Source organism: Helicoverpa armigera, chromosome 8 (assembly GCF_030705265.1).
Source record: "Helicoverpa armigera isolate CAAS_96S chromosome 8, ASM3070526v1, whole genome shotgun sequence".
NCBI lineage: Eukaryota > Metazoa > Arthropoda > Insecta > Lepidoptera > Noctuidae > Helicoverpa > Helicoverpa armigera.
In genome coordinates, this window is record NC_087127.1 from 12,379,924 (window position 1) to 12,404,776 (window position 24,853).

The window sequence follows — 24,853 nt, forward strand, 5'->3', positions numbered from 1 at the left end:
TGATCATCAACAATAGGATCAAGGTGAAGATCAACAATTATTTCATGTTATATTGTTCTGGAATAATACGAAGTCATAAAAAAACAATGTAATATTCCGCTACCATGATTGAATTTTAGTTATTGTTACGCATTAGATCGGATGATTTTCTAGCAACTGTATTTGAGACTGTTTTGTTTTGGCATTTTAACACAACAAGCTTTGCATTTTCCAGAGCTTTTACTTCATTATCCATCAAGGTTTAGTTAAATTACGATGGTAACGAAGCATTTATCGAAAGAGATGTATTGTCCCCCATTGGCAGCGAATAATAAAAGTAACTCAGCTTAATTAACATCTCTAATGAAGTGACGACCACCACATAAAGATGTCCATACAAAAAGTTGGAAAAAACTGCTAAATGATCCAATTTCTTCGACAATATCGGTACAGATCGCAGGCCGGAGCGTGCAGTCCGAATGCAAGAATTACGTCATGGCGCGATAAGGGGCCGGTGTCTCGACGCGCCGGCAACCGGGCCAGTCAACGCCGACCACTGGTACAGGACACACGTGAACACAGACATGGTAAGTGTTTATAAACTTTTGTAGCTACGTATTATTTTTAATGTTACGATGAACAATATTGGCCAGTTGAAAAGTATTTTCATGATTGTGAGAAATTAGATAGTGTTCAAGCGAAGGATGTCTAAGATTAGAATGGTGTTTCGACAAAATCTGTGAAATTTGAGCGGTCCAGTGTTTTAAGGAGTTTATAGTTTGGCGTATAAAATAATCGTTCAATTAAAATTGTGTTTTTCACGTTTTATTTCATCAGAAATAATTTGTAAAAGTAGATACGTGACATTATTTAAGCCATACGGAATAAATTAAAAGGAAAATTAATTCATGAAAATGAGCAAGGTCACATAAAATTGTCTTTATCCTAATTTCTATAAATATAAAATGCTAGACCGGTTTTCGTTTTTGCAAAGGTTAATTTTTTAAATACATGGTGCCTTTTGTTTTTTTGTACTCAGTTTAATAAGGTTGATCCCAACCTGAAAAAAATCATGTATATAAAATCGCAGCAAAAGTGTGACTCTTTACAACGAATTAAAACATTATGTTTATTTCCTAGTGAATAGCATATTTGGAACAAATCAGTGTGCACTGAAACAGTTGATGTAATTGAGAGGAATGTGCATCTAATCAGCGGGATGCTATCCACATCTGTTTGCTACCGAGTCTGACGTGACACGACACTGGACTATTAATTGACCACCAACTAGACACTTTATTGATATCAATACAATAATTGACTGCTGTAGTACACATTTAGAAATAAATGGTAAACATAACATAGTAGAAATTGCAATAAGGAATGATAACATTGAAGACATCAAACTATTTGAAGTTTCCACTTGACTGTAAGACCTTACCGGCTATATAATCGGCTTTAAAAAATGTTTCTGATATCTAAACATAAAGGATGAGAATTAGATAACCAAATGTTCTAATATGATAAAAAGAGCTATGTAAAATAATAAGCAATAGGAATCAATAATGCGAATCAACAACGCAAAACATTTATCTAGTGACAAATTTTTAATGGAATCAAATTCCAATAATAGAGATTAGATTAAGCAATATCAACCATATTACGTCACAGTACTTGCACTTACATCAATATATGAAAAACATGATAAATAAAATGAAAAGCTAAATCTATAACAGAGCCGTGAAGGCCGAGACGATAAAGTTTAGAAGCACAACAATAATGAACATCAAAATAGGTAGTTATAAATACCGTGTGTTTATGAGTCCAACTCGGGATCCTTCCAAATAATTTGCAAATCTCTAGCATCTGCTTTTACTACTACAACTAGCTGCTGAAGTTCTAGTGAATTTTTCCATGAAACATAAAATTAATGCTTTGAATCCGTTTTTAAAATTGGGACAAGTCTGTAGGTTGACAATTTTGACGGACATTTCGGCTTGTTATAAAACTCTTTTAATAATGGGCACAGGAGCAGCTGTTGTTGTTACGATTCCGCGAAACTTGTCGTGTTGTGGAAATATTACAGGAAAATTGAGATTTTTCACCACGGGGTCATTTATAATTAAGTGATGCGATAATTCTCATTAGTAATGGTAATTACAGCCATCGATTTTAATATAAAATGTTACCACTCTAATTAAAGTTTACAGGAAATTAAAAAGAATCTATTTGATCATAGTAAAACTTGTAGTTTCAAATAACCTAAATACCGCTCGGACTCGAACATCAGTCAACATTTCAAACAGTTCATAAGAAAAACTACACAAATAATTGTACGATTAATGTTAGTAAATTAATAAAACTTACTTATAGAAGAATAGACAAGGAAAACAAATTACATGCCGCGGGTCAGGCACGCATGATTCAACAGTTATTTTTGCGAGATAAACTCGGTTCTGAGTATTTGCAATGTTTCAGTAAAATAAAAACAAACTGCTCACCTGTTTGCAAATGTATGTTACGATGACGTAGTCATTACTTCATGAAGTGTTTTTTTAACGTTGCAGAATAATTTAATTAATTTAACGCAGCGACGAGGACGTTTTAAAATTATTAGGGCATAAACTTCTTTACTTTGTGATTTTTTTTGTTAAAAATAAATTATTGTTTTGCAAAATCGAGAAAAAAATAATAGTGATATAATTAAGCCTAATTAACTAAGACCTAAAAACCAACTTTTCAAATAAACATTAGCATTCAACAAACATAACCCACAACAAATCAACTAGAAAACATTTTAAAAAGGTTTGTCATGGTATAAAATGTAGCTAGTTAATTTTATTATCAATACAAAACATTTCCACAAGTAGCAGAAACCCATAAAGTGGAACCATTGTTGAGTATTGGTATGGCGTCTCGCAAGGCACGGTCATAGGTCACACACTCCTTCCCGCCGGCTGCCCGTGACCTTGGCTAGGTCGTCAGGACGTCTGGTGACGAGATAATCCGTTTTGTATGCAAAACAGGATCTATATTATCAGACGTTAGAGGAAATATAGACGATAAGAATATTTGGGAATTTAGATGAATAGTGCATCAATGTCATGTGAAGTTTAGAGTGTCTGCGAGTACCTACCTATTGGGGAGTATCCTGGGAATCTCCACGTAGTATGAAGTGACTCTATGACTGATTACCTATGACTGATTAACGGTTTGCGAGTGCTCAATTTGAAGTATATTATATGATACAAATACAACACTTTACATACACATACAGTTATTTTCAAGTTACAAACATACCACTACACTAAGTTTCCCCGTGTTAGTCACTCCCGTACTAATAGCACATGTCTCTATATCCAGCTGCCCACTCGGGCTTGTTTCACATTCGCTTCACTAATTTATTGGCGTTGCGACATTTCTCCGCCATTTGGGATTACACACGCCCCGTGTATTAGTAGATTATTATTCGTCAGGTGTGGTTTTATTGCTAGTTGTAGAAGTAGACGGTTGAACACACAAATGCTACATTACTTTGTCCATTATAATGTATTGGTACGTACTCGGACAGTAATTTACTGTCATAAAAATTGAATGTTTGCCCGTCTTTAGCGTATTTTTTGTCTCCTGGCTGCTCTACCATTATGAAAATTAATAAATTCCTACGACATCGCACTATTATCATTGGGAATATTGGAAAATGTAGTACAGTACTGGGTTTGAATTTATCGAATTTTATTGATGTTATCGGAATTATTTTGCTGCAATCGTTTATTTCCTCCGGTGTAAGCATATGGTTGTCATTCCATCGATATAGTGTCTCAATGTGAAGGTTAGATATACATCATTGTTTCCTCACATGAATATTGTGGTCACGATTTCCTTCCTAAGCAAACTCCATTAAATGAAAACTGTCAACTTGTTAGTAACCCAACTGTACTTTACTTATGTACTCGTATTAGTTACATCAATATTGTCTTAAAGTATGCAACTGATATTTTTAAACAAGCATTTAGTCATGTAGCGTATGTTTAATGCTTCACGGTAATACTAACAGCGGCAATATTCTGTGGTACATACAAGACCGATATTATTGGATTATTACTAATACTGGATTATTTATTTTGATTTGGGATTAAGGTACTTAAGCTGCAATCAACATCTCATAACTCAAATCATCTCTAAGCATCTTACCTTTTATAGAGTATGTTCAGTATTTTTTTTGCGTTTGTTTCTAATCCTAATCTATCCTTATTCATACTCAGGACCCTGTGACATAACCTTACAAAAATACATGTCCGACCACGACCGGTCGTTGTCCGTACAATTTACAAACACTTCACGTATAACTAATATTCAGATGATCGATGGTCAGGTGTCGCGGCGAGTGCCAACATTGCCAGGATTTAGTGATTATAGTACGAGAAATATGAAATTGTAGCTGCGACTTGGGAGAAATGGGTTAACTTTCGTGTTGATAGCTGACTTATTTATAATGTAGGCGTGTATATGGATGATGTTTCATAAAAATATTCCAAGGCTAAATCTGCATAGAAGACAGGAGTGAACAAAATCAAGACAATTAATAGGATTATAAACTCCATATTGTCTGTCAGACTATATTTCATCATGTTATGAGTGTCAGTTATCAGTCTTGTCAAAACGTTTGCCTTTTAACATCAATCAACGGAATGACAAACCCAGCACGCGTTTAAATCGCAAGTTAGTCACGAGTGTACAAAAAATGTAAATCTTGTTAAAATACCGAATGGTGTAGTCGGAAGGAATTTCCGGAGCTGTGTTGATCTCAATTGTTTTATCATTAATCATGAAGAGGCCCCGATTGTAGTCCTTTTGTATGACCAACAACACAGTAACCTACATGATGGCAGAAATGTTTAACCTTACTATTTACAGGATCCATGTAGATAGAAAGTAAAAGAATACGCTTACGAATACGAGTTGAAAAAAATATGTAATAAATAATGTTGGGGAAATATTCGCAGCAGACTGCAAGACGAAAAATTTCGCGTCAACAGTCACCGTAATCAAGCTTGGAACGGTCAGCCGAAAAATCCTTGGTCCAAAATCTATGGTGAAAATAGAGATTTTATTCGTACCAATAATTCCATGATAAATATTCAGGTGTTGGCGGGATTGCCAACGCTACGGCATGACTAAGTGTTGTACAAATCCGTGGCGGACGGTGATGCGTATCTATTATTGTTACAATTGTGTTCGTTAGTGTCGTGTGTAGCGAGCTTTATTCTGGAATAGAATTTTGCTTACAAATCCGTTCTCGCGTAATCGGCTTGACATTCGATGTCTGCTCGACCTTTAAGGTATGTTAGGTGTTGCGAAAAGAAAGGTCTCATTCTTTTGGCATGAAGATTGAGTGAAGAAATTTTGTGTAGAGTAGTAAACAGGGTGAGAACAGATCTAGGTAGATATAACAAGTAGGGAATAGGTATGATAAACATGAAGGACTTACCAAGGAAAGATTAAGATGTCATATAAAGCCAGATAACGACAGAGACAAAGTTTCCAGTTTAAATAGGTAAAGGTAAAAGTTACAAAAAACAAAATCCATAGTAAAATTGTTTATAGGAAGGTTTAGTGATGCTTCATCCTCATAACAACACAGATGGACTACAAATGTGATCGCGTAAACATACATAAACAGAACCTTGTGATTTATTTCGAGAAGGGGAAAATTTAATATAGACGATGGAAACCATTTAGAACAAGAAGGAGGTGCTAACGAAATTCTTTTAAGATGAGACGGGAAGGTGTCGTAGGAAATTGATTTGTGTACCTTACATGAACAATTTGAACGTCGTGAAAAGAGTGCGGAGTATAAGGTCAATAATAATAACATTATAGCAAACAAACAGGACTTTAAACACAGACATACAGATTTGGATGGACAATCATTTGTAGAAAAGACTGCCACTATACAATGTGTACTGCATGCAATGCGTACCGACTAGAAAGAGTTGATAACAATGTCAGATAAATTAATTCTTCAAATGCTTAATGACAAGTCTAATTAAATAAATCACTGAGCAATTAGCAATTAATTAACTGAGACAAACGTTGGCAATAGGCCGAAGACGACATGAAGAAATTAAGGCGATCATCTGGCTGTAGATCAAATTCACAGCTTTCATACGTGAATCCATCCTCCGAGCCTTTTTCCCAATCATGTTGGGGTCGGCTTCCAGTCTAACCGGATTCAGCTGAGTACCAGTGCTTTACAAGAAGCGACTGCCTATCTGACTTCCTCAACCCACTTGCCCGGGCAACCCGATACCCCTTGATTAGACTGGTGTCAGACTTACTGGCTTTCATACGTGAATACAGTTATACAAGTCTAGAATAGAAACACCGTTTTAAATACCACAAAATGATGTCGTGAAAATGTAGTATTTCTGTAAATGCGAGAAAAAATTACAGTTTATCTGAAGAACGATTGTCTAAATTTTCCTGGCATTGGAATTAAAATTAGTGGTATTTTTGTCCCGTCGCTTAAGATTGACATAATAAAACTATTAATACGACACTCTGTTGTAGTGATGGGACACGTGCGTGTTCTGTTAATTATTAAAGGCAATGGTAATGGTAATGATATAAACGATTCTTAATTTATATTATCATCATTTTTTTCGTTAATAAAATAATAGCATAACTTTACACTGTTATTTTTACTTATTAACATTAATTAATATTTTTACTTAATAATTAGAAAATACTAAGCGGTATGCAAGAATTGAACAAGAAATATACCGCAAAAATTTTAGCAAAATTCAACTGTCGTGGGAATACAGTCAATAACAGTCCAATGTAAGTTATTTCCAAAGGTGCTTGAACTTTTGATGATTCACTTTGTTGGAAAAAATAAAGGAAAAAGATCATGAACAAATAACACAATACAACATAATCGAATAATTGCTATGACATAAGTCCCATTTAATTAAAGTTCAGAAGGTAGCTAGTAATTAAAAACGCCTACATGGCATGTTTTTGGACACATTAGTCATACAAAAAACTTACAAATTAATGATCTGTTGTTTCTATTATTGATTTGATGGCACGCGACTTAAATGGCGTACCGGTGGGATTTCCGTTTCTGAGTTCAAGGTTGCAAACAAACAAGCGATGAAGCTTCGCATTATATTTTTTTATTAAGAACTACCTATGTATGTGAAAATATTGAAATGTCTGATTATTTTGTTCAAATTATATTTACCACCCACGGTATGAGATAAATAATACATTTAGCAGGCAAGTTTTTTTAGGACTAATTCAAAAGGTTCGTATATATTTGGTAACGTTCGTTAAGCTTTGTCAATCAGGCTTAGTGTTAATTGATCAGATTTTTATAATAATTGTTTTAGTAATAACTAGATGTAAATTCTAAATACAAAAGGTTAATCCTATCCCGCAAACCAAAACCCGCACGCAAATATTATTGGTTTCTGAAATATTTCCCAGTTGTATTTTCGCCTTTCCCGTTCATATATTTATCATTACCTATTTAATTATAGCTAGTTCATAAATATTTTTCCTTTACATATATCACCTGGCCACAAATGATTCACTCATTATATTTGGACAAGCCTCAAACATTTGCATAAATAACCAGTTTGTTTAACTACACTTAATGTGTGAAGCTTAGAATACATAATATACTAATATTTAATACGTAATGCGTATAATTTAATATATTATTGCATTTATGGTGTTATATTACTAATAAATTATTGTGTTTACGGCTTGCTTAATGGATTAAAAGTGGTAACACGTGCGAAAAAGTTTCAAATTAAAATCCTCATCCTGTGTAGATGCATACTTCACCCGTGCTATTCAAAAATTGCTACGTAGTCAATCAACAATGATGAAGTTTTACTTTAAACGCTGGTCAATATTTCTCCAACACAATACATGTTAGAAAATAATGTGATAGAATCAAACATACATTACGATGTAATCATAACTCTTCTTACAGCAGTGGTACAAAAATAACGTTTAAATTAATTTAGTCAATAATTATATTCATTATCTATGTATTTACCTACAGGTACAGTAATTGTATATAATTAGCTAACTGAAAACATAACCCTCCTTTAGACGCCGTGGTATAAAAATAACTAATAGTTTTATAGTGACTTGTATAATCGCCACGCGTCTACATAGCCCAGCAATAGCGCGAGAGGTCGTCGCGTATACAATGCGTCCCACGCGCGAACTATTTCAGATTTTGTATAGCAAGCGATGCAGGGCTGCATTGCAAGGTTACAACGTGTTTATGTTGTGAGACTAACTGACATTGCAAATCTAGGAGAAATCTGGGAATCTGGGCATTAACTTTGTAAAATTGCATGGCAGGAATTTCAGGTGAATTGAATTCAAAAGAACGGTTGTATGTAAGTTTAATGATTTCTCTGTCAAAGTGTGCAACACATCTTAAGAGTTATGATCGATTCTAATGTTTTTATCTTCTTGACGAGACGATGACGAAAACATATATATTAACGATAAATACGTATACGTATTACTACTACACTAGGCTACTATAGACGTTAAATAATAAAACATTAATATGTAAATACAGATCTAGTTTTTTTTTACATATATCTTAGATGTCCAATATGTAGCAAGTGTAAGACACAGTTAAAAATCAACTCTTTCAGTTGAAATAGTTTTTTTTTTAAAAAGCTAATGAACCCAATAAACTAAAAATACGTCCACAATAAATTAAACGTCTAATTCAAACATTAATGATTAATAAATTGTCTTCAAAATACAGCTCATTTCACCTTTCTACGCGTAATGTTTAAATAGTAAGAAGATTTAGGGGGCCTCAGAAATCGCGTGGGCACGCCTGGTCTCTATGTTACAAAAAAATCACGTCTAAATAAAACCGACCAAGTAGATTTATAATATAATTCTTTCTTAGAAGAACAAGCTTTAGAAACAAAAAGATAAAAGCGGCGAAATTGCAAGTTACGTAATGAGAAATCTAAAAGAAGCAGAATTTATTGCAATCGAGTTCAAAGAATTTTTCGTAATTGTAGCAATGGATACTAAAATTAAGCTCATCTACTAAATACTTTTCTCTATCTCCGAAAGATAAAGCGTCTTCAAAATCGCTCGTGGATCACACAATTCCCTACGATTCTCTTTTATGCCACGAACTAATATGGACCTTGAAAATTATAACGATTTAAATTATAAAATCGTCCTACACACCCATTAATTGAACGCCTATTGTGAACAGAATAAAAAATTAAGAGATCATTAACCCGAATAGTCCTGAGACTTATTCCAAAATATTTTTACAGTTGAAACCCACGTGAGTATAGTGTCCTACATTTCTGACACCGGTGCACCGGTGCACCGGTCTATAATCCTTGGACTTTAAGCCATAGATAATAATAATTTTACATCATGTTTCATAGGTATTTAACAGATCGTGAAAATGGAATAAACGTTGAATTATTCCGAATGTTCATATTGTTGATCTATTTAAATTGATTGGAATATTTCGAACCAACGTCACGCTATTAGACAAAAAAATTACTGTTTCAAGATTTCTGTGTTGAATCAAACATTTTTCTAGTCACCTTCTTCTTTTTCCCTGATTTTATGTGAGGCTGGTCCCATTTTTCTCTGTCTGCGATCATCTAACATTCACTACCGTCTTATTCCTATCATCTCTCAGACAATTCGTCCATCTCAATCATCATGCTCAATAAAAACTTTTCATATTCATATTAATTTGCATACCATAATGTTACAATGATGTTACAAGGGGCTTAAAGCTACTTTCTTTGTGGCATGTACCTAATTCATCCCTCCTCATTACATGCCCATAGTAACAACTACTAGCCATGTAACTGTGAAAGTAATATAAGCCAACAAACTAGCATTTGATATTAGTACATAGATAAAAGATAAACAGTAATCTAATAGTACAAGGGTACTAGAGTGAATGGACTTATTAGTTTTCGGCGCTATATTGAACTAATAAAGATAACTAGAGCTATAATCAACGGTTATCGATAATATTAGCGTTGGTTACTCAGCCTTTATCTATTGTTTTTTTTTGAGTAATCACGTTTTCATGGAATCTTTTTTTTTCTATTTTAGTTATATGCGTAGTAACTAAATAGTCATACTTAAACTGTAATCATTCGTTTTGCGATTTATTTTTTATTATTTGTTGCTTTTGAATTTACTATTTTATAACCAATAGTAAAAATAAATCGATGAGAATTATAGTCTTTTCATATTGAAGCATTTCTTTAGTATATTTTCAGATTACCGTGTAGCGTCATATTATTGTATAGAAAATCGAGCAGAACGTTCTTTAATTTTCATTCATTCCTTAGAAAATCACTGCTCTTTGTTTCAAAATAAAGGTCGGTGATTAAGGTAAATAACACTATAATATCCCGTGTTGTTACTTGGACGTTGTAAATGCATTTCCTTGACCATTTTCCTGCAGTAATCTATCTTGATATCATTGTAAACTATCGTAGGTATCTATCTTATTGAGAGGTTTATCTTAAGTATGTGTAGCATACGACTTGTTTACACTTAATTGTGCAATTTCACGCTCCATTTGTTAGCTTATTAATAAGTTTATCGTTGTCAATAATATTGAATTTAATATTATCGTTTGACCTTGACATTAACAAGGTCGACTGGGTCAAATACATTAGCACAGAAGCCTGGTGCCCCTTTAGATTCAATAAGAACCTAATGGCTGTCCTAAATCAAATCATTTCCGCTTCTCCATAATAGGAACGTCACACAAACCAAATAAAGTTGTTAGAGAAGTCATAGCACACAACTTTGCTTTGACGAATGTAGGTAGGTATTAGTAAACAATGTTCCGTGTTTGCAATAAAAAATTACAGAGTTTAAATATGGTGTCAAAGAATCCATGAAATCCATCCAAGTTTTTGTCTAGAACAAACACGTTTTGCAAGACCAAAAAAAAAATTTACAGCAGGTATACATCAAACAAAATCATTCATAGCTAACAGCCTTAATTAATCAATTGTTAATTAATGAATCGATTGTACTCAATACAATGTCCTAAAACTACAAACCCGAATACAAGTCGGCATTCTTTCAAGCCCAAACCCGTAGTGGGACCATGTCCTTACTCCTTAATGGGGCCCTACCCGACGGTTATAGAGGTCTCACAAGGAAAGCAAACAAAAGAAATTGTCGGACGTATATAGACGGCCTAAAAACGCTCCACGTTTAACTGCTGATGCCTTGAACTTGTGAGCGCCCTACATCCCAACTGGATTGTGTGGGTTAAGGTAGGAGCAACAGCGGTTTAGAGGAGTTCAGGGGAACATAAAAGAGTTGTTCGCAAATATTGTCAAAAGCAAATTGAAGAAACGCTACAATGTTAAATAGTGTCATTGTCTGCAATACTTAAACGAAAAAAATGAATATTAGTTGGAGTTGGGAATTTGGGTGAAGTAACATAATAGCAGAAATTGTTAAAAACAAGATAACACTAGCTAGATTTCATGAAAATAATCGCAACCATCAACCATTTCCAATAATTTGCCATCACCACAGTATCTCAAATCTAGTCATTTTCTACTTAAGAACGCAGTTTAAAATGTCGAAGGTAAACATTTGTGAGGGAAACTCAAGCTGTATTTCTATATCTTCTACCACAAAAGTGCGTACTATTCCTTCTGCCGAACTCGATAGTGACACACTTGACATTGTATCCAACACTTTATGGGCTGGCATGCAAGATCCATTTGTTTAGATTAAGGACCCAGTCTAGCATTGTTCGCGAGCGATCTAGAAATAAATGTCAGTGCTGTGTGTAATGCAGGTGCGTGGGAAGTTTTCATTAGTCTAATATTGAGATTGGAGATCAATTCGAGCAAGAATAGTGTGGAAGATATGACTGACTATGCTATCAATGCGTTGCAGCGTCTTAAGGATCCCCTATTGATGTAAAACTGATCATGCTTAAAATTTTTGTTGGACTTATTTAGGAATAAAATCCTATATAAATAGATTTCAACTAAGCTTTTATAATCAACATCACACTTCGATACTTCCGTCCGTTATCCTAGAAGATTCTAAGAATACATGAGGATGGAACTTCACATCACAAACAGACTGTAGATCATGCAAAAATAAACTTTTATCGTCGTTACTCATCCGTCGTCAATGACAATGACCGTGAATTAATTCCGAGCTTTAAGAATGCCAAACACGGCATTGTGTCGGTTACATAAGTCTCGATCAAGTAAGTGTGACAAATGTGAGTAATCGCGAGCGTGACGTGGTAAGTAGACTCGCCTACGCCTTCCCGTAGCTTTGGTCGCGAGCTCTGTTCCCGTTTCGGGTAATATTTATGAGTACCTATAGTTTTGTGGATGACTAGCTGTTTTGAGATGATGAAATAATTGTAGTTTTGTGACATTAATAGAATCACAAGGAGTTATAATGCAGGCATGAATTCGGACTTACTGCATTTATAAAGTATCAATTTACTGTTGCACGATTTTACAGAAAATGATTCTTTCAGAAGATTTTTCGTCTTTTTTTAAAAAGCACTTTGAAAATCTTATTTAGATTGCAAGTCTGACAAATTAATGTGGAGAAGTCTGTACAATTAGTCCGTGGAGTATACACCTGTTCTTATTTCTGATTCATGTGGAACAAACTGACGTACAAAAAGGATTTTCATGTACCTACTTAAACGTAGTTAATTGAGGCAAGTATGAGTAATTTCCTGTGAGATAACCTGCGATATGGAGGGTACTGATTGATTGTTAAGCATTTATTTTACAAATTACCCGTATCAATAAATAAAAAGAGGTCAAACCAATAAAATAAACACGAAATTGGATTTAAGGTTAGAGTTCAGAATGCACATTACAGAATGAAACGGTCTCAATTTTTCACAAGAAAATAATATAACAAAAATACTTGGACAGGTCAAAAATACATTTAACCTTTTGATTAATCAAAGGCCAATTTTACTCATAATTTCAATGCTACAAAAGAAATACCAGATTGCACTGTCCACAATGAATACATTCTTAAAATAACACTGAGCGCATCAACGCTTATAAACAACAGTAAAAAAACGATACGTATTTATAAATCATTATTATTCTTTCTCCGTCCTCTCATTAGAATAAATTTGTGTTGCCAATTGCATTATTATGTCATAATTCGTACTACGTATATTTATATGCACAACATAAATAAGACAACGGATATAGCCGTCTTTGTAAAACGTCTTATGACGTAGTTCCCACATAAGGATAGTGTCATGGAGAACAAAATAAATAAAGGAGATGTCATAACGCAAAATCTAATAGGAAAGTAGCGCGCGCCGTGCGGGTGTGCGGGGGACGAGGAACGTTACTAGCTCCATTCTTACACGCATACATTGGAACCCGACCATTATTTTCAAGATAAAATCACCAATTACACGACTAATCCTTGGCAGATAGGTTTTGATTTGACAAGGAACCCGAACGCTTAGTCAGTTCTAGTAATTGATCACGCCTGCCGTATATTACTTGACCTACAAGAAGGCGCCTGACCTACCTTCATCATGGCATCTCCGCTAAGTTTCTTTCTCTGTTAATAGTGCTTATTGAGACGAATTACTTTTTTATCTCTGTAGTGGGCATGGTGTGATGTCATAACTTGAATTTTATCAAATGGTATCTTAGATATCGGCGTTATCGGCTTGCATTGAACGTTCGAGGTCAATGTTAGGTTTTGTATGTATTTTTTGTGTTACTAACCGTTGATTGTGACCTTTTAAATATACCTACTAATTTGTATATGGATGAAGCTACACTATTTTGCTCTTTTATTGGAACTTGTTTTAGGTTTATCGGTAAAGGTATTATGTAGTGGTATAAAAAATAAATCGTAATTGTATTTGTGAAGTTTTTGGTAATATATCATAATCATACTGTAGGTAAATCGGTAGTAGGTAAGGTAAAGCTGGGAATAATTAATTATAACTCTTGTTTGTGCCACAGAATTTTCCTCATTGCATAATTAATTTGTGGTGTAATGCAGGTAAACGCACACTTGTATGGCATAAATAGCATTATTTACTATCATTAGTTATCTATTAATAACAGGTTCGTTTTAAGTAGGTAAACAACTGTCTAGTCAGACAGAAATAATCCTAAAAGTTTGCATGAGGACTTTTTCCCCATGAAAGTTTTAAACACATATTTTTTGAAATTACAGAAACATTTATTTATTATATTATCCCGTACCTACCTACCAAAAATGTTCTGTTACGTTTTTTGGTATGCAAGTCCAATGGTTCTCCCATTAAATCTGTTTGACTTAAGATATTAATCTATTATATCTAACGAGATTATTTTGTTACAGTCGACCAAAGTAGAAGCCCCCGCTGTGTGCAATAGCTGTAACTCAGTCATCAATGGAAGAGTAAGTATTTTATCATATCTTTTATCCTACAGGTTCATGATGGAATAAACCATAGAAGCCCTAGTGCAATATTTTCAGGAGTAGTCCATCGAGAATTCAGATCATATGTAATAGTCAGTACATACGTACACAAGTATACGAGCGAGCAGCTAATATAAAAAACACAATGTAAGGTTGTTTTCAGAAGAAATTACGAATATACAGATAAAAGATAGCTCAGTGATATCTATAAACCGTTTCAACATTTAACACTAATTTTATGCACTCGGCCCTATCTTCTAGAACAATCGTAATGGTTCTATATCAGTGATAAGTGCCGATACGGGTCGATAGCGATAATAGCATTACTGTCAACAATATTGTATTTATTAGAAACACATATCAGCTTTAAATTCAGCTCTACCTGGAATTTGAGTGGACAAAGGTCAAACTTGGTCAGAGAGTCCATATTTGAGTCAGAAATGAATAAAAATCTTCATAAAGTACAGACCAGTAACAGATAATGATAACACTTCTAATAGTGTTAGATAAAAGCTACTAAAATTCAAAGAACTTATAATCCATACAAATAAGTAATACCTAGGCCATAAGTACTATCACACCAAAGCGATCATTGAGGAATGACTCCAATAACGTACGGAGTACTGAAAATGAAATAACAGGCAACTTAACCATCATACATGATAATACAAACGCTAAAGAAAATAAAGAAGCTAAAACAGTTACCAACAATATTCCTCCCAAAGCTAACAAAGCTTTAAAGCAAAACAAAACACACCCAACTACATACTTATGGAAATACAGTGGTCACCGCGGTCAAGGCGGGTAGGGTACTTCCTCCAGGTGATTATAATTAGTTGGCGAAAGACAATAGACGTGAAAACATGATGAAAGATTAACTTGAAGAGGAGTATGGAACCGTCATGTCTAAACTCAAGATTATCGTCAGCATGACAAGAAAGGTTTCGTCTAATTCCTCTCAGATATCATTCTAAATTTTGGCTTTTCTAAAAGAAGAAATTACAAAATTAAAAATAAATATACAAACAAAACACACCTAGCCACATGCTTATGGAAATACAGTGGTCACTGCGGTCAAGGCGGGTAGGATGCTTCCTCCAGGTGATTATAATTAGTTGGCAAAAGACAAAACTTGATGATAGATTTATTTGAAGAAGAGTATGGAATGATCATGTCTAAACTTAGGATTTTTGTAGGAGATGATAAAAAGCATTGTTTTAGTGTAATTAATGACAAGCAAGGTTTTGATGAATTCATCTTGTGTATCAGTCAAGTATAGTCTTTTCTAAATGAAGAAAACACAAAACTGGATATAAATGTTCCTGTGCTGTGACTGGCTTTAGGTGAACATACAGAATAAATAGCACTAGTCTCTTAATAATATGTTAAGAGAAAAATGTAAATTTCCTCTATCTAACAATAACAAGAAAGAAATACAACAATAAAGATGAGGTAAACATCCACCTCACGCGAAAACGTTGAAGAATTCACGAAAAAAATTCGAAGTTCACGTTATATGGACATCGATATAAATACCCAGACCACGTGGTCATGCGCAAGAGTCGAAATAGACACGTGTGACGTAACAAAGGTAAACAAAACGCGTTGTACTTACAGATTTAGAAATAGATAGGAAAAGCATGTGTTTTCTTATAGCGGCAGAGAATAAAACTTTCAATGAGTTATTTAGTCAATGGGTTGCTGAAGATGTTTTTTCAGTTGGTGTTTAATGCTTTTCCGATGGATACTAATGGTTTTAGGAATAGAGGATGAAATAAATATTGGTTGTGTAAATGATAATATGAATATAGAAATGGGCACAACACTTGCTGAGATAAAACTTGACCAAGGTACAATAGCAAATTAAAAATACTATTCAGACCGGAGTGCCTTTTGCTGTTCATGTTATAGTTCATGTAATTTATACCCAGTTTGTAATAGAAACCGCAACTTTAGTTCTTGAAGGAAGATGATACAGGAACCCGCTGGAGCGAGTAATAAAAACCAGTTTCATGGGATCTTAGAAAATGGTGCAAAGAGGAAGCTGCGGTTAGCCCTACAATCTGATACTCTATGAGACCACATTTTATGAACGTTATAAAATGGGAATCACAGGTGTTTTTTTTTAACCAAAACCCTAACACTCTTGTATTGAAAGGGAGCTCTTTCATGACAAATAACAAGATCTAATATAAGACTATTCAGCATCTTTACGTAAAATTTCATCTTTCACCATGGTACTCATTGAAATAATGTAAATTAAACATAAATGTCAGGTTAAACACATGAAGAGGATAACCCAACCTCTCACAACCTAAAGTAACGAAATTAAAACTGAGAAAATGAATAAATTGACCACCAACGAAAATTTGATCAAAAAACCTCATGCAAACATTTTTTTTTTCAACCACAACATTAATCTTAATCTTTATTTTCCAGATAGTGACAGCTTTAAACAAGAAGTGGCATCCCGAACACTTCACGTGCAACACATGCCGCAAGCCCATCGATGGCGCCAAGTTCCACCAGCACGACGGTGGTGTCCACTGCGTGCCATGCTTCGCAGCCCACCACAGTCCCAGGTGCCATGGGTGTGGCGAGCCTATCACTGATGTGAGTAGCTTTTATATTAATTGCTTTAAGGACTTAGAAGCTCAAAGTTTGCAAAAATTTGCCAAAGTATTGGGTTGCCCGAGAAACCGGATTGAGGAAGTCAGGTACGCAGTCGCTGCTTGTAAGACACTGGTACTCATCTGCATCCGATTATACTGGTCGACCCCAACATAGTTGGGAAAAGGCTCAGAAGATGAAGATGTTGAAAGTTTCCAAAGATTGATCGAAATTATCGTCTTATCGTTGTAGGTTCAAGGTAATATTGAAATTTTTGAGGAATTCGCACTCTTGCAGTTGTCGTTTTGAGATGGCAAAACATTGCCGTCAACATCTTAGAATGTCTAGACATTCCATCATCTTATACCAAAAACTTCTAAACTAGATCATAGCTGCATAGCAACAAAACCATAAAACAAATTGACACTCCATGACATCACAGCCTACATATTTAATCACTAGCACAATAAAACCAATCAAGTAATCGAGATAGTACATTAAAAGCAACAGCTTTATCTAGAAGCCAATGACCTAACAAGTTAAGACCTCTGAATCTTCAGTGGGTGATGACTGGCATTACGTCACGACGGCCATATTTAGCCTGCTAGTAAGTAGGCTCACCCACTCGCCCACTATCCTCTAATATAGACATGGAATGAACTTTGACGGCGCAAAAATATGAAAAGTGACGCTAATGACTCAATAATTATGGTTCTGTTTAAAGGTGATTCATGATAGTGAATAGTGTATCTTTTCGTGTGAATCATTTGAACATCGGCCTACCTTATCTGGGTCTTGTGAATATCATGTAGCCAAACAAATAAGGTGGACGTTATATCTGCAATTTTTCTGGTAACCGTATGTGTTAGAGTAAAAGAAACGATGGATGTCTTAACATGGTGTTGACATGTGACATGGATTAATATAAGTTATGTTGTGCAAAAGGTTTTGGCCATGAACGTGGATAGATATAGTGGAACAGGACGACCAAAGAAACTACGGATACAATGAATGAAAGATGATATGGCTACAAAGAGCTATACTTAAGAAATGATGTAAGATAGGAAGGTATGGAAGAAGAATACATTTTCTTCAAACAACGAATTGGATAACAACAGGGAAATGATGAGTTAAAACGGTTTCTAACGGTTATCAACATGTCAATATGTAAATAAATCTATATTCCAAGGTCAGGGATTAGTTCTATTTTACATCAGATGGAATGACTCACTATGTTTACTACTTCGTTTATCTTAGGGCCGATTTTTCAATCGCCAGATAACTTTTATCTGAGGAATATATTTGACGTTTTGACAGCTCTTGTATGGAAAATATGTCAAACCGCCATATTTATTCCTCAGATAGTAGTTAACTGATGATTGAAAAATCAGCCCTTAGTTGCGCAACTTCTAATTGATTTTTAATAGCCGTGTGTTTTTTTGGAGTTTTTGTTGCAGAAAAGATCATGATAGGAACAATTTGCATTTAATTGTGTAGGTGCATTTAATTATTTTTTATGGGCATCCGGTAGCCAAGGGTACCTGATTTGAGTTCACTGAACACATACTCAAGGATATTTTTACAAGGAAAGATACTTGTAATGTGATAGAAACTATATAAATTTTTCTTATAAACTTGGAACTATTAAAATTGTGTCGTACATAGTATGATGACATGTTAGGTGTGGTTTGTTTTCACAAAGATTCTTTATTAGCTATTCATATTTAGCTATTCTGAATCAATGGGGAAGTTTGTTTACCTCAAGTGGCAATTAACAATGCATTACTAATCTATTTCAATAAGCTATTCATTTTAATATTTATAGTGTAGATGCTCTTTGAATAAGTAGGTAATTCAAATGTCTTCAGTATTATTTATATTAGTTACGTAATGACCTTGACCGGGCGAAAACAAGTGAGGTGTAGGTCACGTCCGCATTGTGAGTGACCTAAGTTGTTGCGCTTGCACAAATAGGTAGCCAAAGACAGAACGATAGGTTTTTATGACAAGCAAGTTCGTCTGCTTCATACCTATATTTTCAATTTGCTGTCATTTGTAACCCGTATTGATTTCTGACACTTACGCGAATATTAGACATTTGAATAAAACTTATTTAACGGATTTTATCGTGGTTATATTAATAGAATTTTATCCCGACGTTGCGGATCCATAACCGTCACCAATTTCAAGATCTCTACTGGTAGAGAGGCCTACATTTAAGAAAAAAACTGCAATTCTTTCTAGTATTCAATTAAAATATTTTATTTCTCCATATTAACACCACCGTTTAAATTATATGCAATAACAGCTACATAAAAACACAAAAGCATGATGAGCACATGAGCTTTAAGTAAGACTAATTACATGAAATTAAAACGCTATTAAAAACCATCACTGCGCGTGAGCACAATCAAAGCACCATTGTGCTATAATTAACACATTTCAATTACAATATCGTAGTTTTCCTAGCTTCACTAATTACATAATTAAGTGCTATCATTTAAAGCGAGTGATGTAATGTATTTGTTGCGCGCGCGCATACAAACATACATAAAATATTGCAACGCATTGCAAAGCTTGATTGCATGTTGCGGTTAATTTATCGAGCTTTTATAATAGAACAAGATCCCAGGGCCCCCAGACCCTACTTATTTTCTTAAGGACAAAGCATACATAATAGGTCAGTATTAGTGTATTTAGTGCCCTTACAACATAAGTAAAAATCTGACCTCGGGCTGAAAGTAAAGTGAGTATAATAATTTTTCCGAACCTAGCACTTGGTCCTGAAAATTGGCCCACTGCTTAAGCTAGCAGATATATGTACGTTCACTATACACACTAAAACTATCCTATTATTTATGTTTTGTCCATCAGAAAATAAGTAAGGTCTGGCGGCCCCGGGCTCTTGGGCTATAAGGAGAGTGTTTGTACTCTATGAATCAGACATGATAATTATATTGTTAGAAGCAGGTTATTGGTTCAATTGATAGCCTAGTTTTAGGTTGGGGATATAAGTATGATATCATCGTTGCAGGGCTTGACTTAAGTACAAAAAGCAACAAAGGAAATAGGAGGTCTATCTTTAATAGCATTTTTTCTGGTCTAATTCTGCACTATAATATTATACTGACTAAAAATAATTTCTGGACGAAACCTATGTCTACATAGGATCTTGAGGTGGGCGTTCACGCCTAAATGATTGGCACGAGGAGATGAAGTGTCAGGGAGAATCTCCACAACTGAGACAAATAAGTTTTTAGTTTACATGCCCATATTGACAAGTAGCCCTACACATATTGTTTTATGATGACCAATGCTATTTATAGCGATCCTTCAGCCAGGCCCTAGTTCAAAGTGCAAATTCCTACAAAACATTTTTACTGGTGACATCATTTAACCAGCCGAGTCACGTGGCACGTATACATTTGCATATTTTAATGCATGCATAGTTACAAATAAATACTACGAAGCCTTATAGCCTTTGTAAAGGTCCATATAGGTAGCCTGGTTCTCGTTATGGTAAAGTTTCTGAACAGTGGACACTTCGACCTTTTAGAAGGATGTTGCTAATATGGGGTGGGGTATAAGATGTGGATGTTTGCCAATATAGAGGATGTGTCTTTTAAAGGACGGTCGTAATTGATATTCTGTGTGCATGTTATTAGTTAAGTTAGTAGTCATAAGATAGATTTATTTTCTTAAGTGACTAACTATACTGAGGTTGGTTCTCAGATCGAGTTGACTGTTGTTTTGGGCTAATACGGAAGGAGGACAAATCATCGAAGTATTTAAAAGGCATTTTGATAATTCTTACTTGGGCGACCTTTTGACCATGATACCGACGACAAAACTCTAATATTCGGACTGCACACGTAATTCTCATTATGCCTACCAACCACACACACTCACACACACAAACACAAATACCTACATAAGACTATACAATAATATGGCACATTATGATAGAGGCCGGGTGAATCAGTCCGGTCAGGGCCTTCCGCGATCCTTACATGGAGACGCTCAAGTAGCGAAAGTATTATATTTGTCATGAGACACCACCCACGATTGTAGCTTGATGAGAAAATAGGCATATGATAATCATTATTATTCAAGATACCTCCCGGGTATTTGTTTGAATGTAGTAGGCATTTTTAAAGGCTAGTTTGTGAAGTATAGCTTCTGCTGGGCGGTCCCTCTAAAGGTGGAAGACAGTGTTTAGTTTTTTTTAGGGATAGATTAGATGGAATGATGTGCAGGAATTTCAGCGGCTTACGGTTTCTAACAAGGATTAAACATCTTGGTTAAAAACAATCTATAGGAGATTCTCTTTTCTAATCAGCTAATAAACAATGGCATAAATAAATCATTGTTTTTGAATACCCAATATATTATACTACATTTCTATGAAATACTAATATACCATAATGATGTAATTTCAGTAATAAATAAGTACTTATCGATCTCAAATCAATTATTTTCATAAAATTATCGACGCATCACGGCCACTAATGAGTGATCGCTCATTTCCGCGTGTAACTCCGTAATTGTTTTAGTAAAAAATACAAATTGCTTCTGTGTGAAGTGGCAATGTTACTTGAGGTCAATAAGACCGGATCTCTATGTTTATCAATTGCATGAGTAATCGTTATTATTTGTATGAGGAAAATTAATGATGGTATATGAAACCGAGACATTGGTTAAACTAATAGTCACTGAAGAAGCCTTTCTGTACGTATTTATTGAAAACAGATTGAGTGTCGATTAACAACCGAGCAAGAATAACGAGAAGCTGATTAATACATATATATATAATCAGTGTATCTCCGAAGCAATTTAGCACACCATTATAATCAAAATCCGTCTTGGATTGCAACTTTTACCTCCAACCCATAACAGAAACCGGTCGCCGGAGCACGGGCTTTAAACAATAGCCCATCATTCAATGGCAGCCATGACATCACCATGGGAATCAAGCCATGATACATCTACACGCTATAATCGGTTCAGTTTTTATCTCAGTCCGCAATTAGTAATGATATATTTGTTTAATGGTGACACAGATGGTTTGCAAAAAATTTGACGTGTTGATGCGTGTGATTTGATTTTAATATTGATTTATTTAACACTAACCAGTGTTAACCAATTAATAATGTTAATATGACATCACACCTTTTTTTGAAGGATTAGGCAAATGTTGTAGTAGTACCTAACTTCCATTTTATACAGACGGTTAAGTCTGTGGTTCCACGGATAGCTTTTTTAAGAATTCCTTTGTTTTGAATAACAATATTCTATTAGGTGTTTAAACACTTCTCCTTTCCATGATAGAGATTCCTTAGATGGAGTCCAGGCCCAAAGGACCATCGAAATACTGAATAGATCTCCCATTTATTCTAGAAATTTTATAGAGGACGCGACGCAATATGTTTGGATCGTGTACTAAATGAACACTATTATGTTTCAGCGCGTGATCCAAGCCCTCGGCGTATCGTGGCACGCTCACCACTTCGTCTGCGGCGGCTGCAGGAAGGAGCTCGGAGGTGGCGGTTTTGTGGAACAGGTAAATATTTTATGAAGTTGAACTACTTATGACAGAATGCTTTGGGACAAAACAACAGTTTGAAGCGAGTTTAATTTATATGGGACAGCTGCTATTAGCGTCATAATAAGTAAAGTAGGTGGTATTTGAAACTAGGAAATCGACGAAGATGTAAAATGAATGTTTGAAAACAGGAATTTTATTCGAAAAGGAAATAACGTCAACAAAAACAAAACTGATGATTGTTTGAAAACCCCTGCTACATTTTTTTCAAAGGTCCCAAGAACTATCCTATTAGACCCCTATTAACAATATCTGCTCATCTTCCAGGCCGGCAGACCCTACTGCTCAGCGTGCTACGCCGACAAGTTCGCAGCTCGCTGCAAGGGCTGCGGCTCCCCCATCACGGATAAGGCCATCATCGCCCTCGATGCCAAGTGGCACCGTGACTGCTTCACTTGCATGGTAAGATGTTTTCAACTTTATGATTTCGGTTTAAGGTTCTTTTTAAAATAACGGACTTTGAGTTAGATATATTATGGAGATTTGGAGATGAATTTAAAAAAAAAAGTCGTGGTGGCCTAGTGGGCAAAGAACCAACCTCTCAAGGATGAGGGCGCGGGTTCGATTCCAGGTCAGGCAAGTACCAATGCAACTTTTCTAAGTTTGTATGTACTTTCTAAGTATATCTTAGACACCAATGACTGTGTTTCGGATGGCAAGTTAAACTGTAGGTCCCGGCTGTCATTGAACATCCTTGGCAGTCGTTACGGGTAGTCAGAAGCCAGTAAGTCTGACACCAGTCTAACCAAGGGGTATCGGGTTGCCCGGGTAACTGGGTTGAGGAGGTCAGGCAGGGCAGTCGCTTCTTGTAAAAGCACTGGTACTCAGCTACATCCGGTTAGACTGGAAGCCGACCTCAACATAGTTGGGAAAAAGGCTCGGAGGAGGATGATGGAGATGAATTTTAGTGTCTTAGTTGCTGGTTGTAATTAAGACGAGGGGAGGATATTTTGATGGCACTCTTCACGTTCTCACTTGTCACGTTTTTCAGAGGAACAAGGAAATATTTCGAGTAGCGCTTGAAATAGTCTAGAACAGACCCGAAATATTTTAACTTTACTTTCTACAATGTTAGCAAAAAAGATAACAGTTTACACCGTTCAGAATTGTGATAAGTATGCTAATTAAATGTTTCAACGTTACAGAAATGCAGAAACCCGGTGACAGACGCCACCTTCTCCGTAATGGACAACAAACCCCTTTGCGGCAAATGCGCCTAAACGCACATATTGACATTACACACACATATTTATACACCCATCGAGTAGCCAGGAGTATGGTACATAGCTTACCTAGTTGTGCTTCTCAAAGAAAATGCAGATATTTAAAGAATAATATTTTTTTATAAAAAGTATTTTTTTACAGCAGCCATTTAAGATTAAGACCCTTTATCCTTGGACTTTCTGCTAAGAAATGCTTACATTTCATTCTACTATCAAAATCACAATCTTTGAGAACACAATCTTACTGCTAAAATAAATAATAATAAATTACTTAGGTTTTACGATGTTACAAAGATTACAAAAGGATACAGCAGTTATATGACAGTATTTTTTAAGGAAATATAATACAATTTGTTCGTAAGGAATAAAGTATTTTATTAAGGAATGCGTGTTTAAAGCCATAATGTATTGCTGAACAGCTTTTATGAAGATAAATGTTGTTCTAGCATTTACAAAGAAACGTTATTTTTAGGTTATGTCGGCCATTTTGTATACTAGTAACGCCATCTAGCAACCATGTTGACACATCTCATCTTCATGTTATTGATTGATGTTTTATGGGCACAAAGTATTCTTCTAGAAGCCTTTATATTCACAAAATTATGTTTTCAGACACCATCTTTTCTTTTCAATGGCCGAGTAACGAAGTGCACAAAATATGACTGCACAAAACTAAGCTACTTTAATATAAGTTTTAAACATTAATTTAAACTTTGAGAATTTGTTGTACATAATCGTATTTAAATATTAAAAGTCGCTGTGATGCTTTTCGGCTTTCGATTGTATTTATTCAATGATATACTTATTACATCATTAAAATTGTTAAAATGAGCTAGATTATATTTTGTACGCTTTTCCGGAATGGTTATTTTTCCAATAAATTATTTTGTTTTTGATTATAATGGTATTTTATTTCCGGGCTTACTTTCGATTT

The 24,853-nt window shown here is 34.9% G+C and overlaps 2 protein-coding genes across 4 annotated transcripts in view; one reads left to right on the forward strand and one right to left on the reverse strand.

Moving 5' to 3' along the window:
* LOC110380171 (uncharacterized) overlaps positions 1-24,853 on the reverse strand; it is a 44,651-nt gene that overhangs the window by 11,115 nt on the left and 8,683 nt on the right. The gene's annotated exons all lie outside the window — the stretch shown is intronic.
* On the forward strand, positions 444-24,821 carry LOC110380172 (uncharacterized protein). Of its 2 annotated transcripts, none has more exons than XM_064035842.1 (6): positions 444-566; positions 14,404-14,463; positions 16,924-17,097; positions 22,559-22,654; positions 22,964-23,098; positions 23,842-24,821. In XM_064035842.1, the coding sequence occupies exons 1-6, from the start codon at positions 459-461 to the stop codon at positions 23,914-23,916; spliced, it is 648 nt and encodes a 215-aa protein (XP_063891912.1). In that variant the 5' UTR covers positions 444-458; the 3' UTR covers positions 23,917-24,821. The 2 variants fall into 2 exon arrangements, with proteins under 2 accessions (XP_063891912.1, XP_063891913.1); XM_064035843.1 differs by lacking the exon at positions 444-566 and adding an exon at positions 5,885-5,891 and having other exon boundaries at positions 14,403-14,463.

Coding starts and splice junctions, on each gene's coding strand:
- LOC110380172 (XM_064035842.1), top strand. CDS start 459: ATGCAAGAATTACGTCATGGCGCGATAAGGGGCCGGTGTCTCGACGCG. Junction 567..14,403: donor CACACGTGAACACAGACATG/GTAAGTGTTTAT, acceptor ATTTTGTTACAG/TCGACCAAAGTAGAAGCCCC. Junction 17,098..22,558: donor GTGGCGAGCCTATCACTGAT/GTGAGTAGCTTT, acceptor ATTATGTTTCAG/CGCGTGATCCAAGCCCTCGG.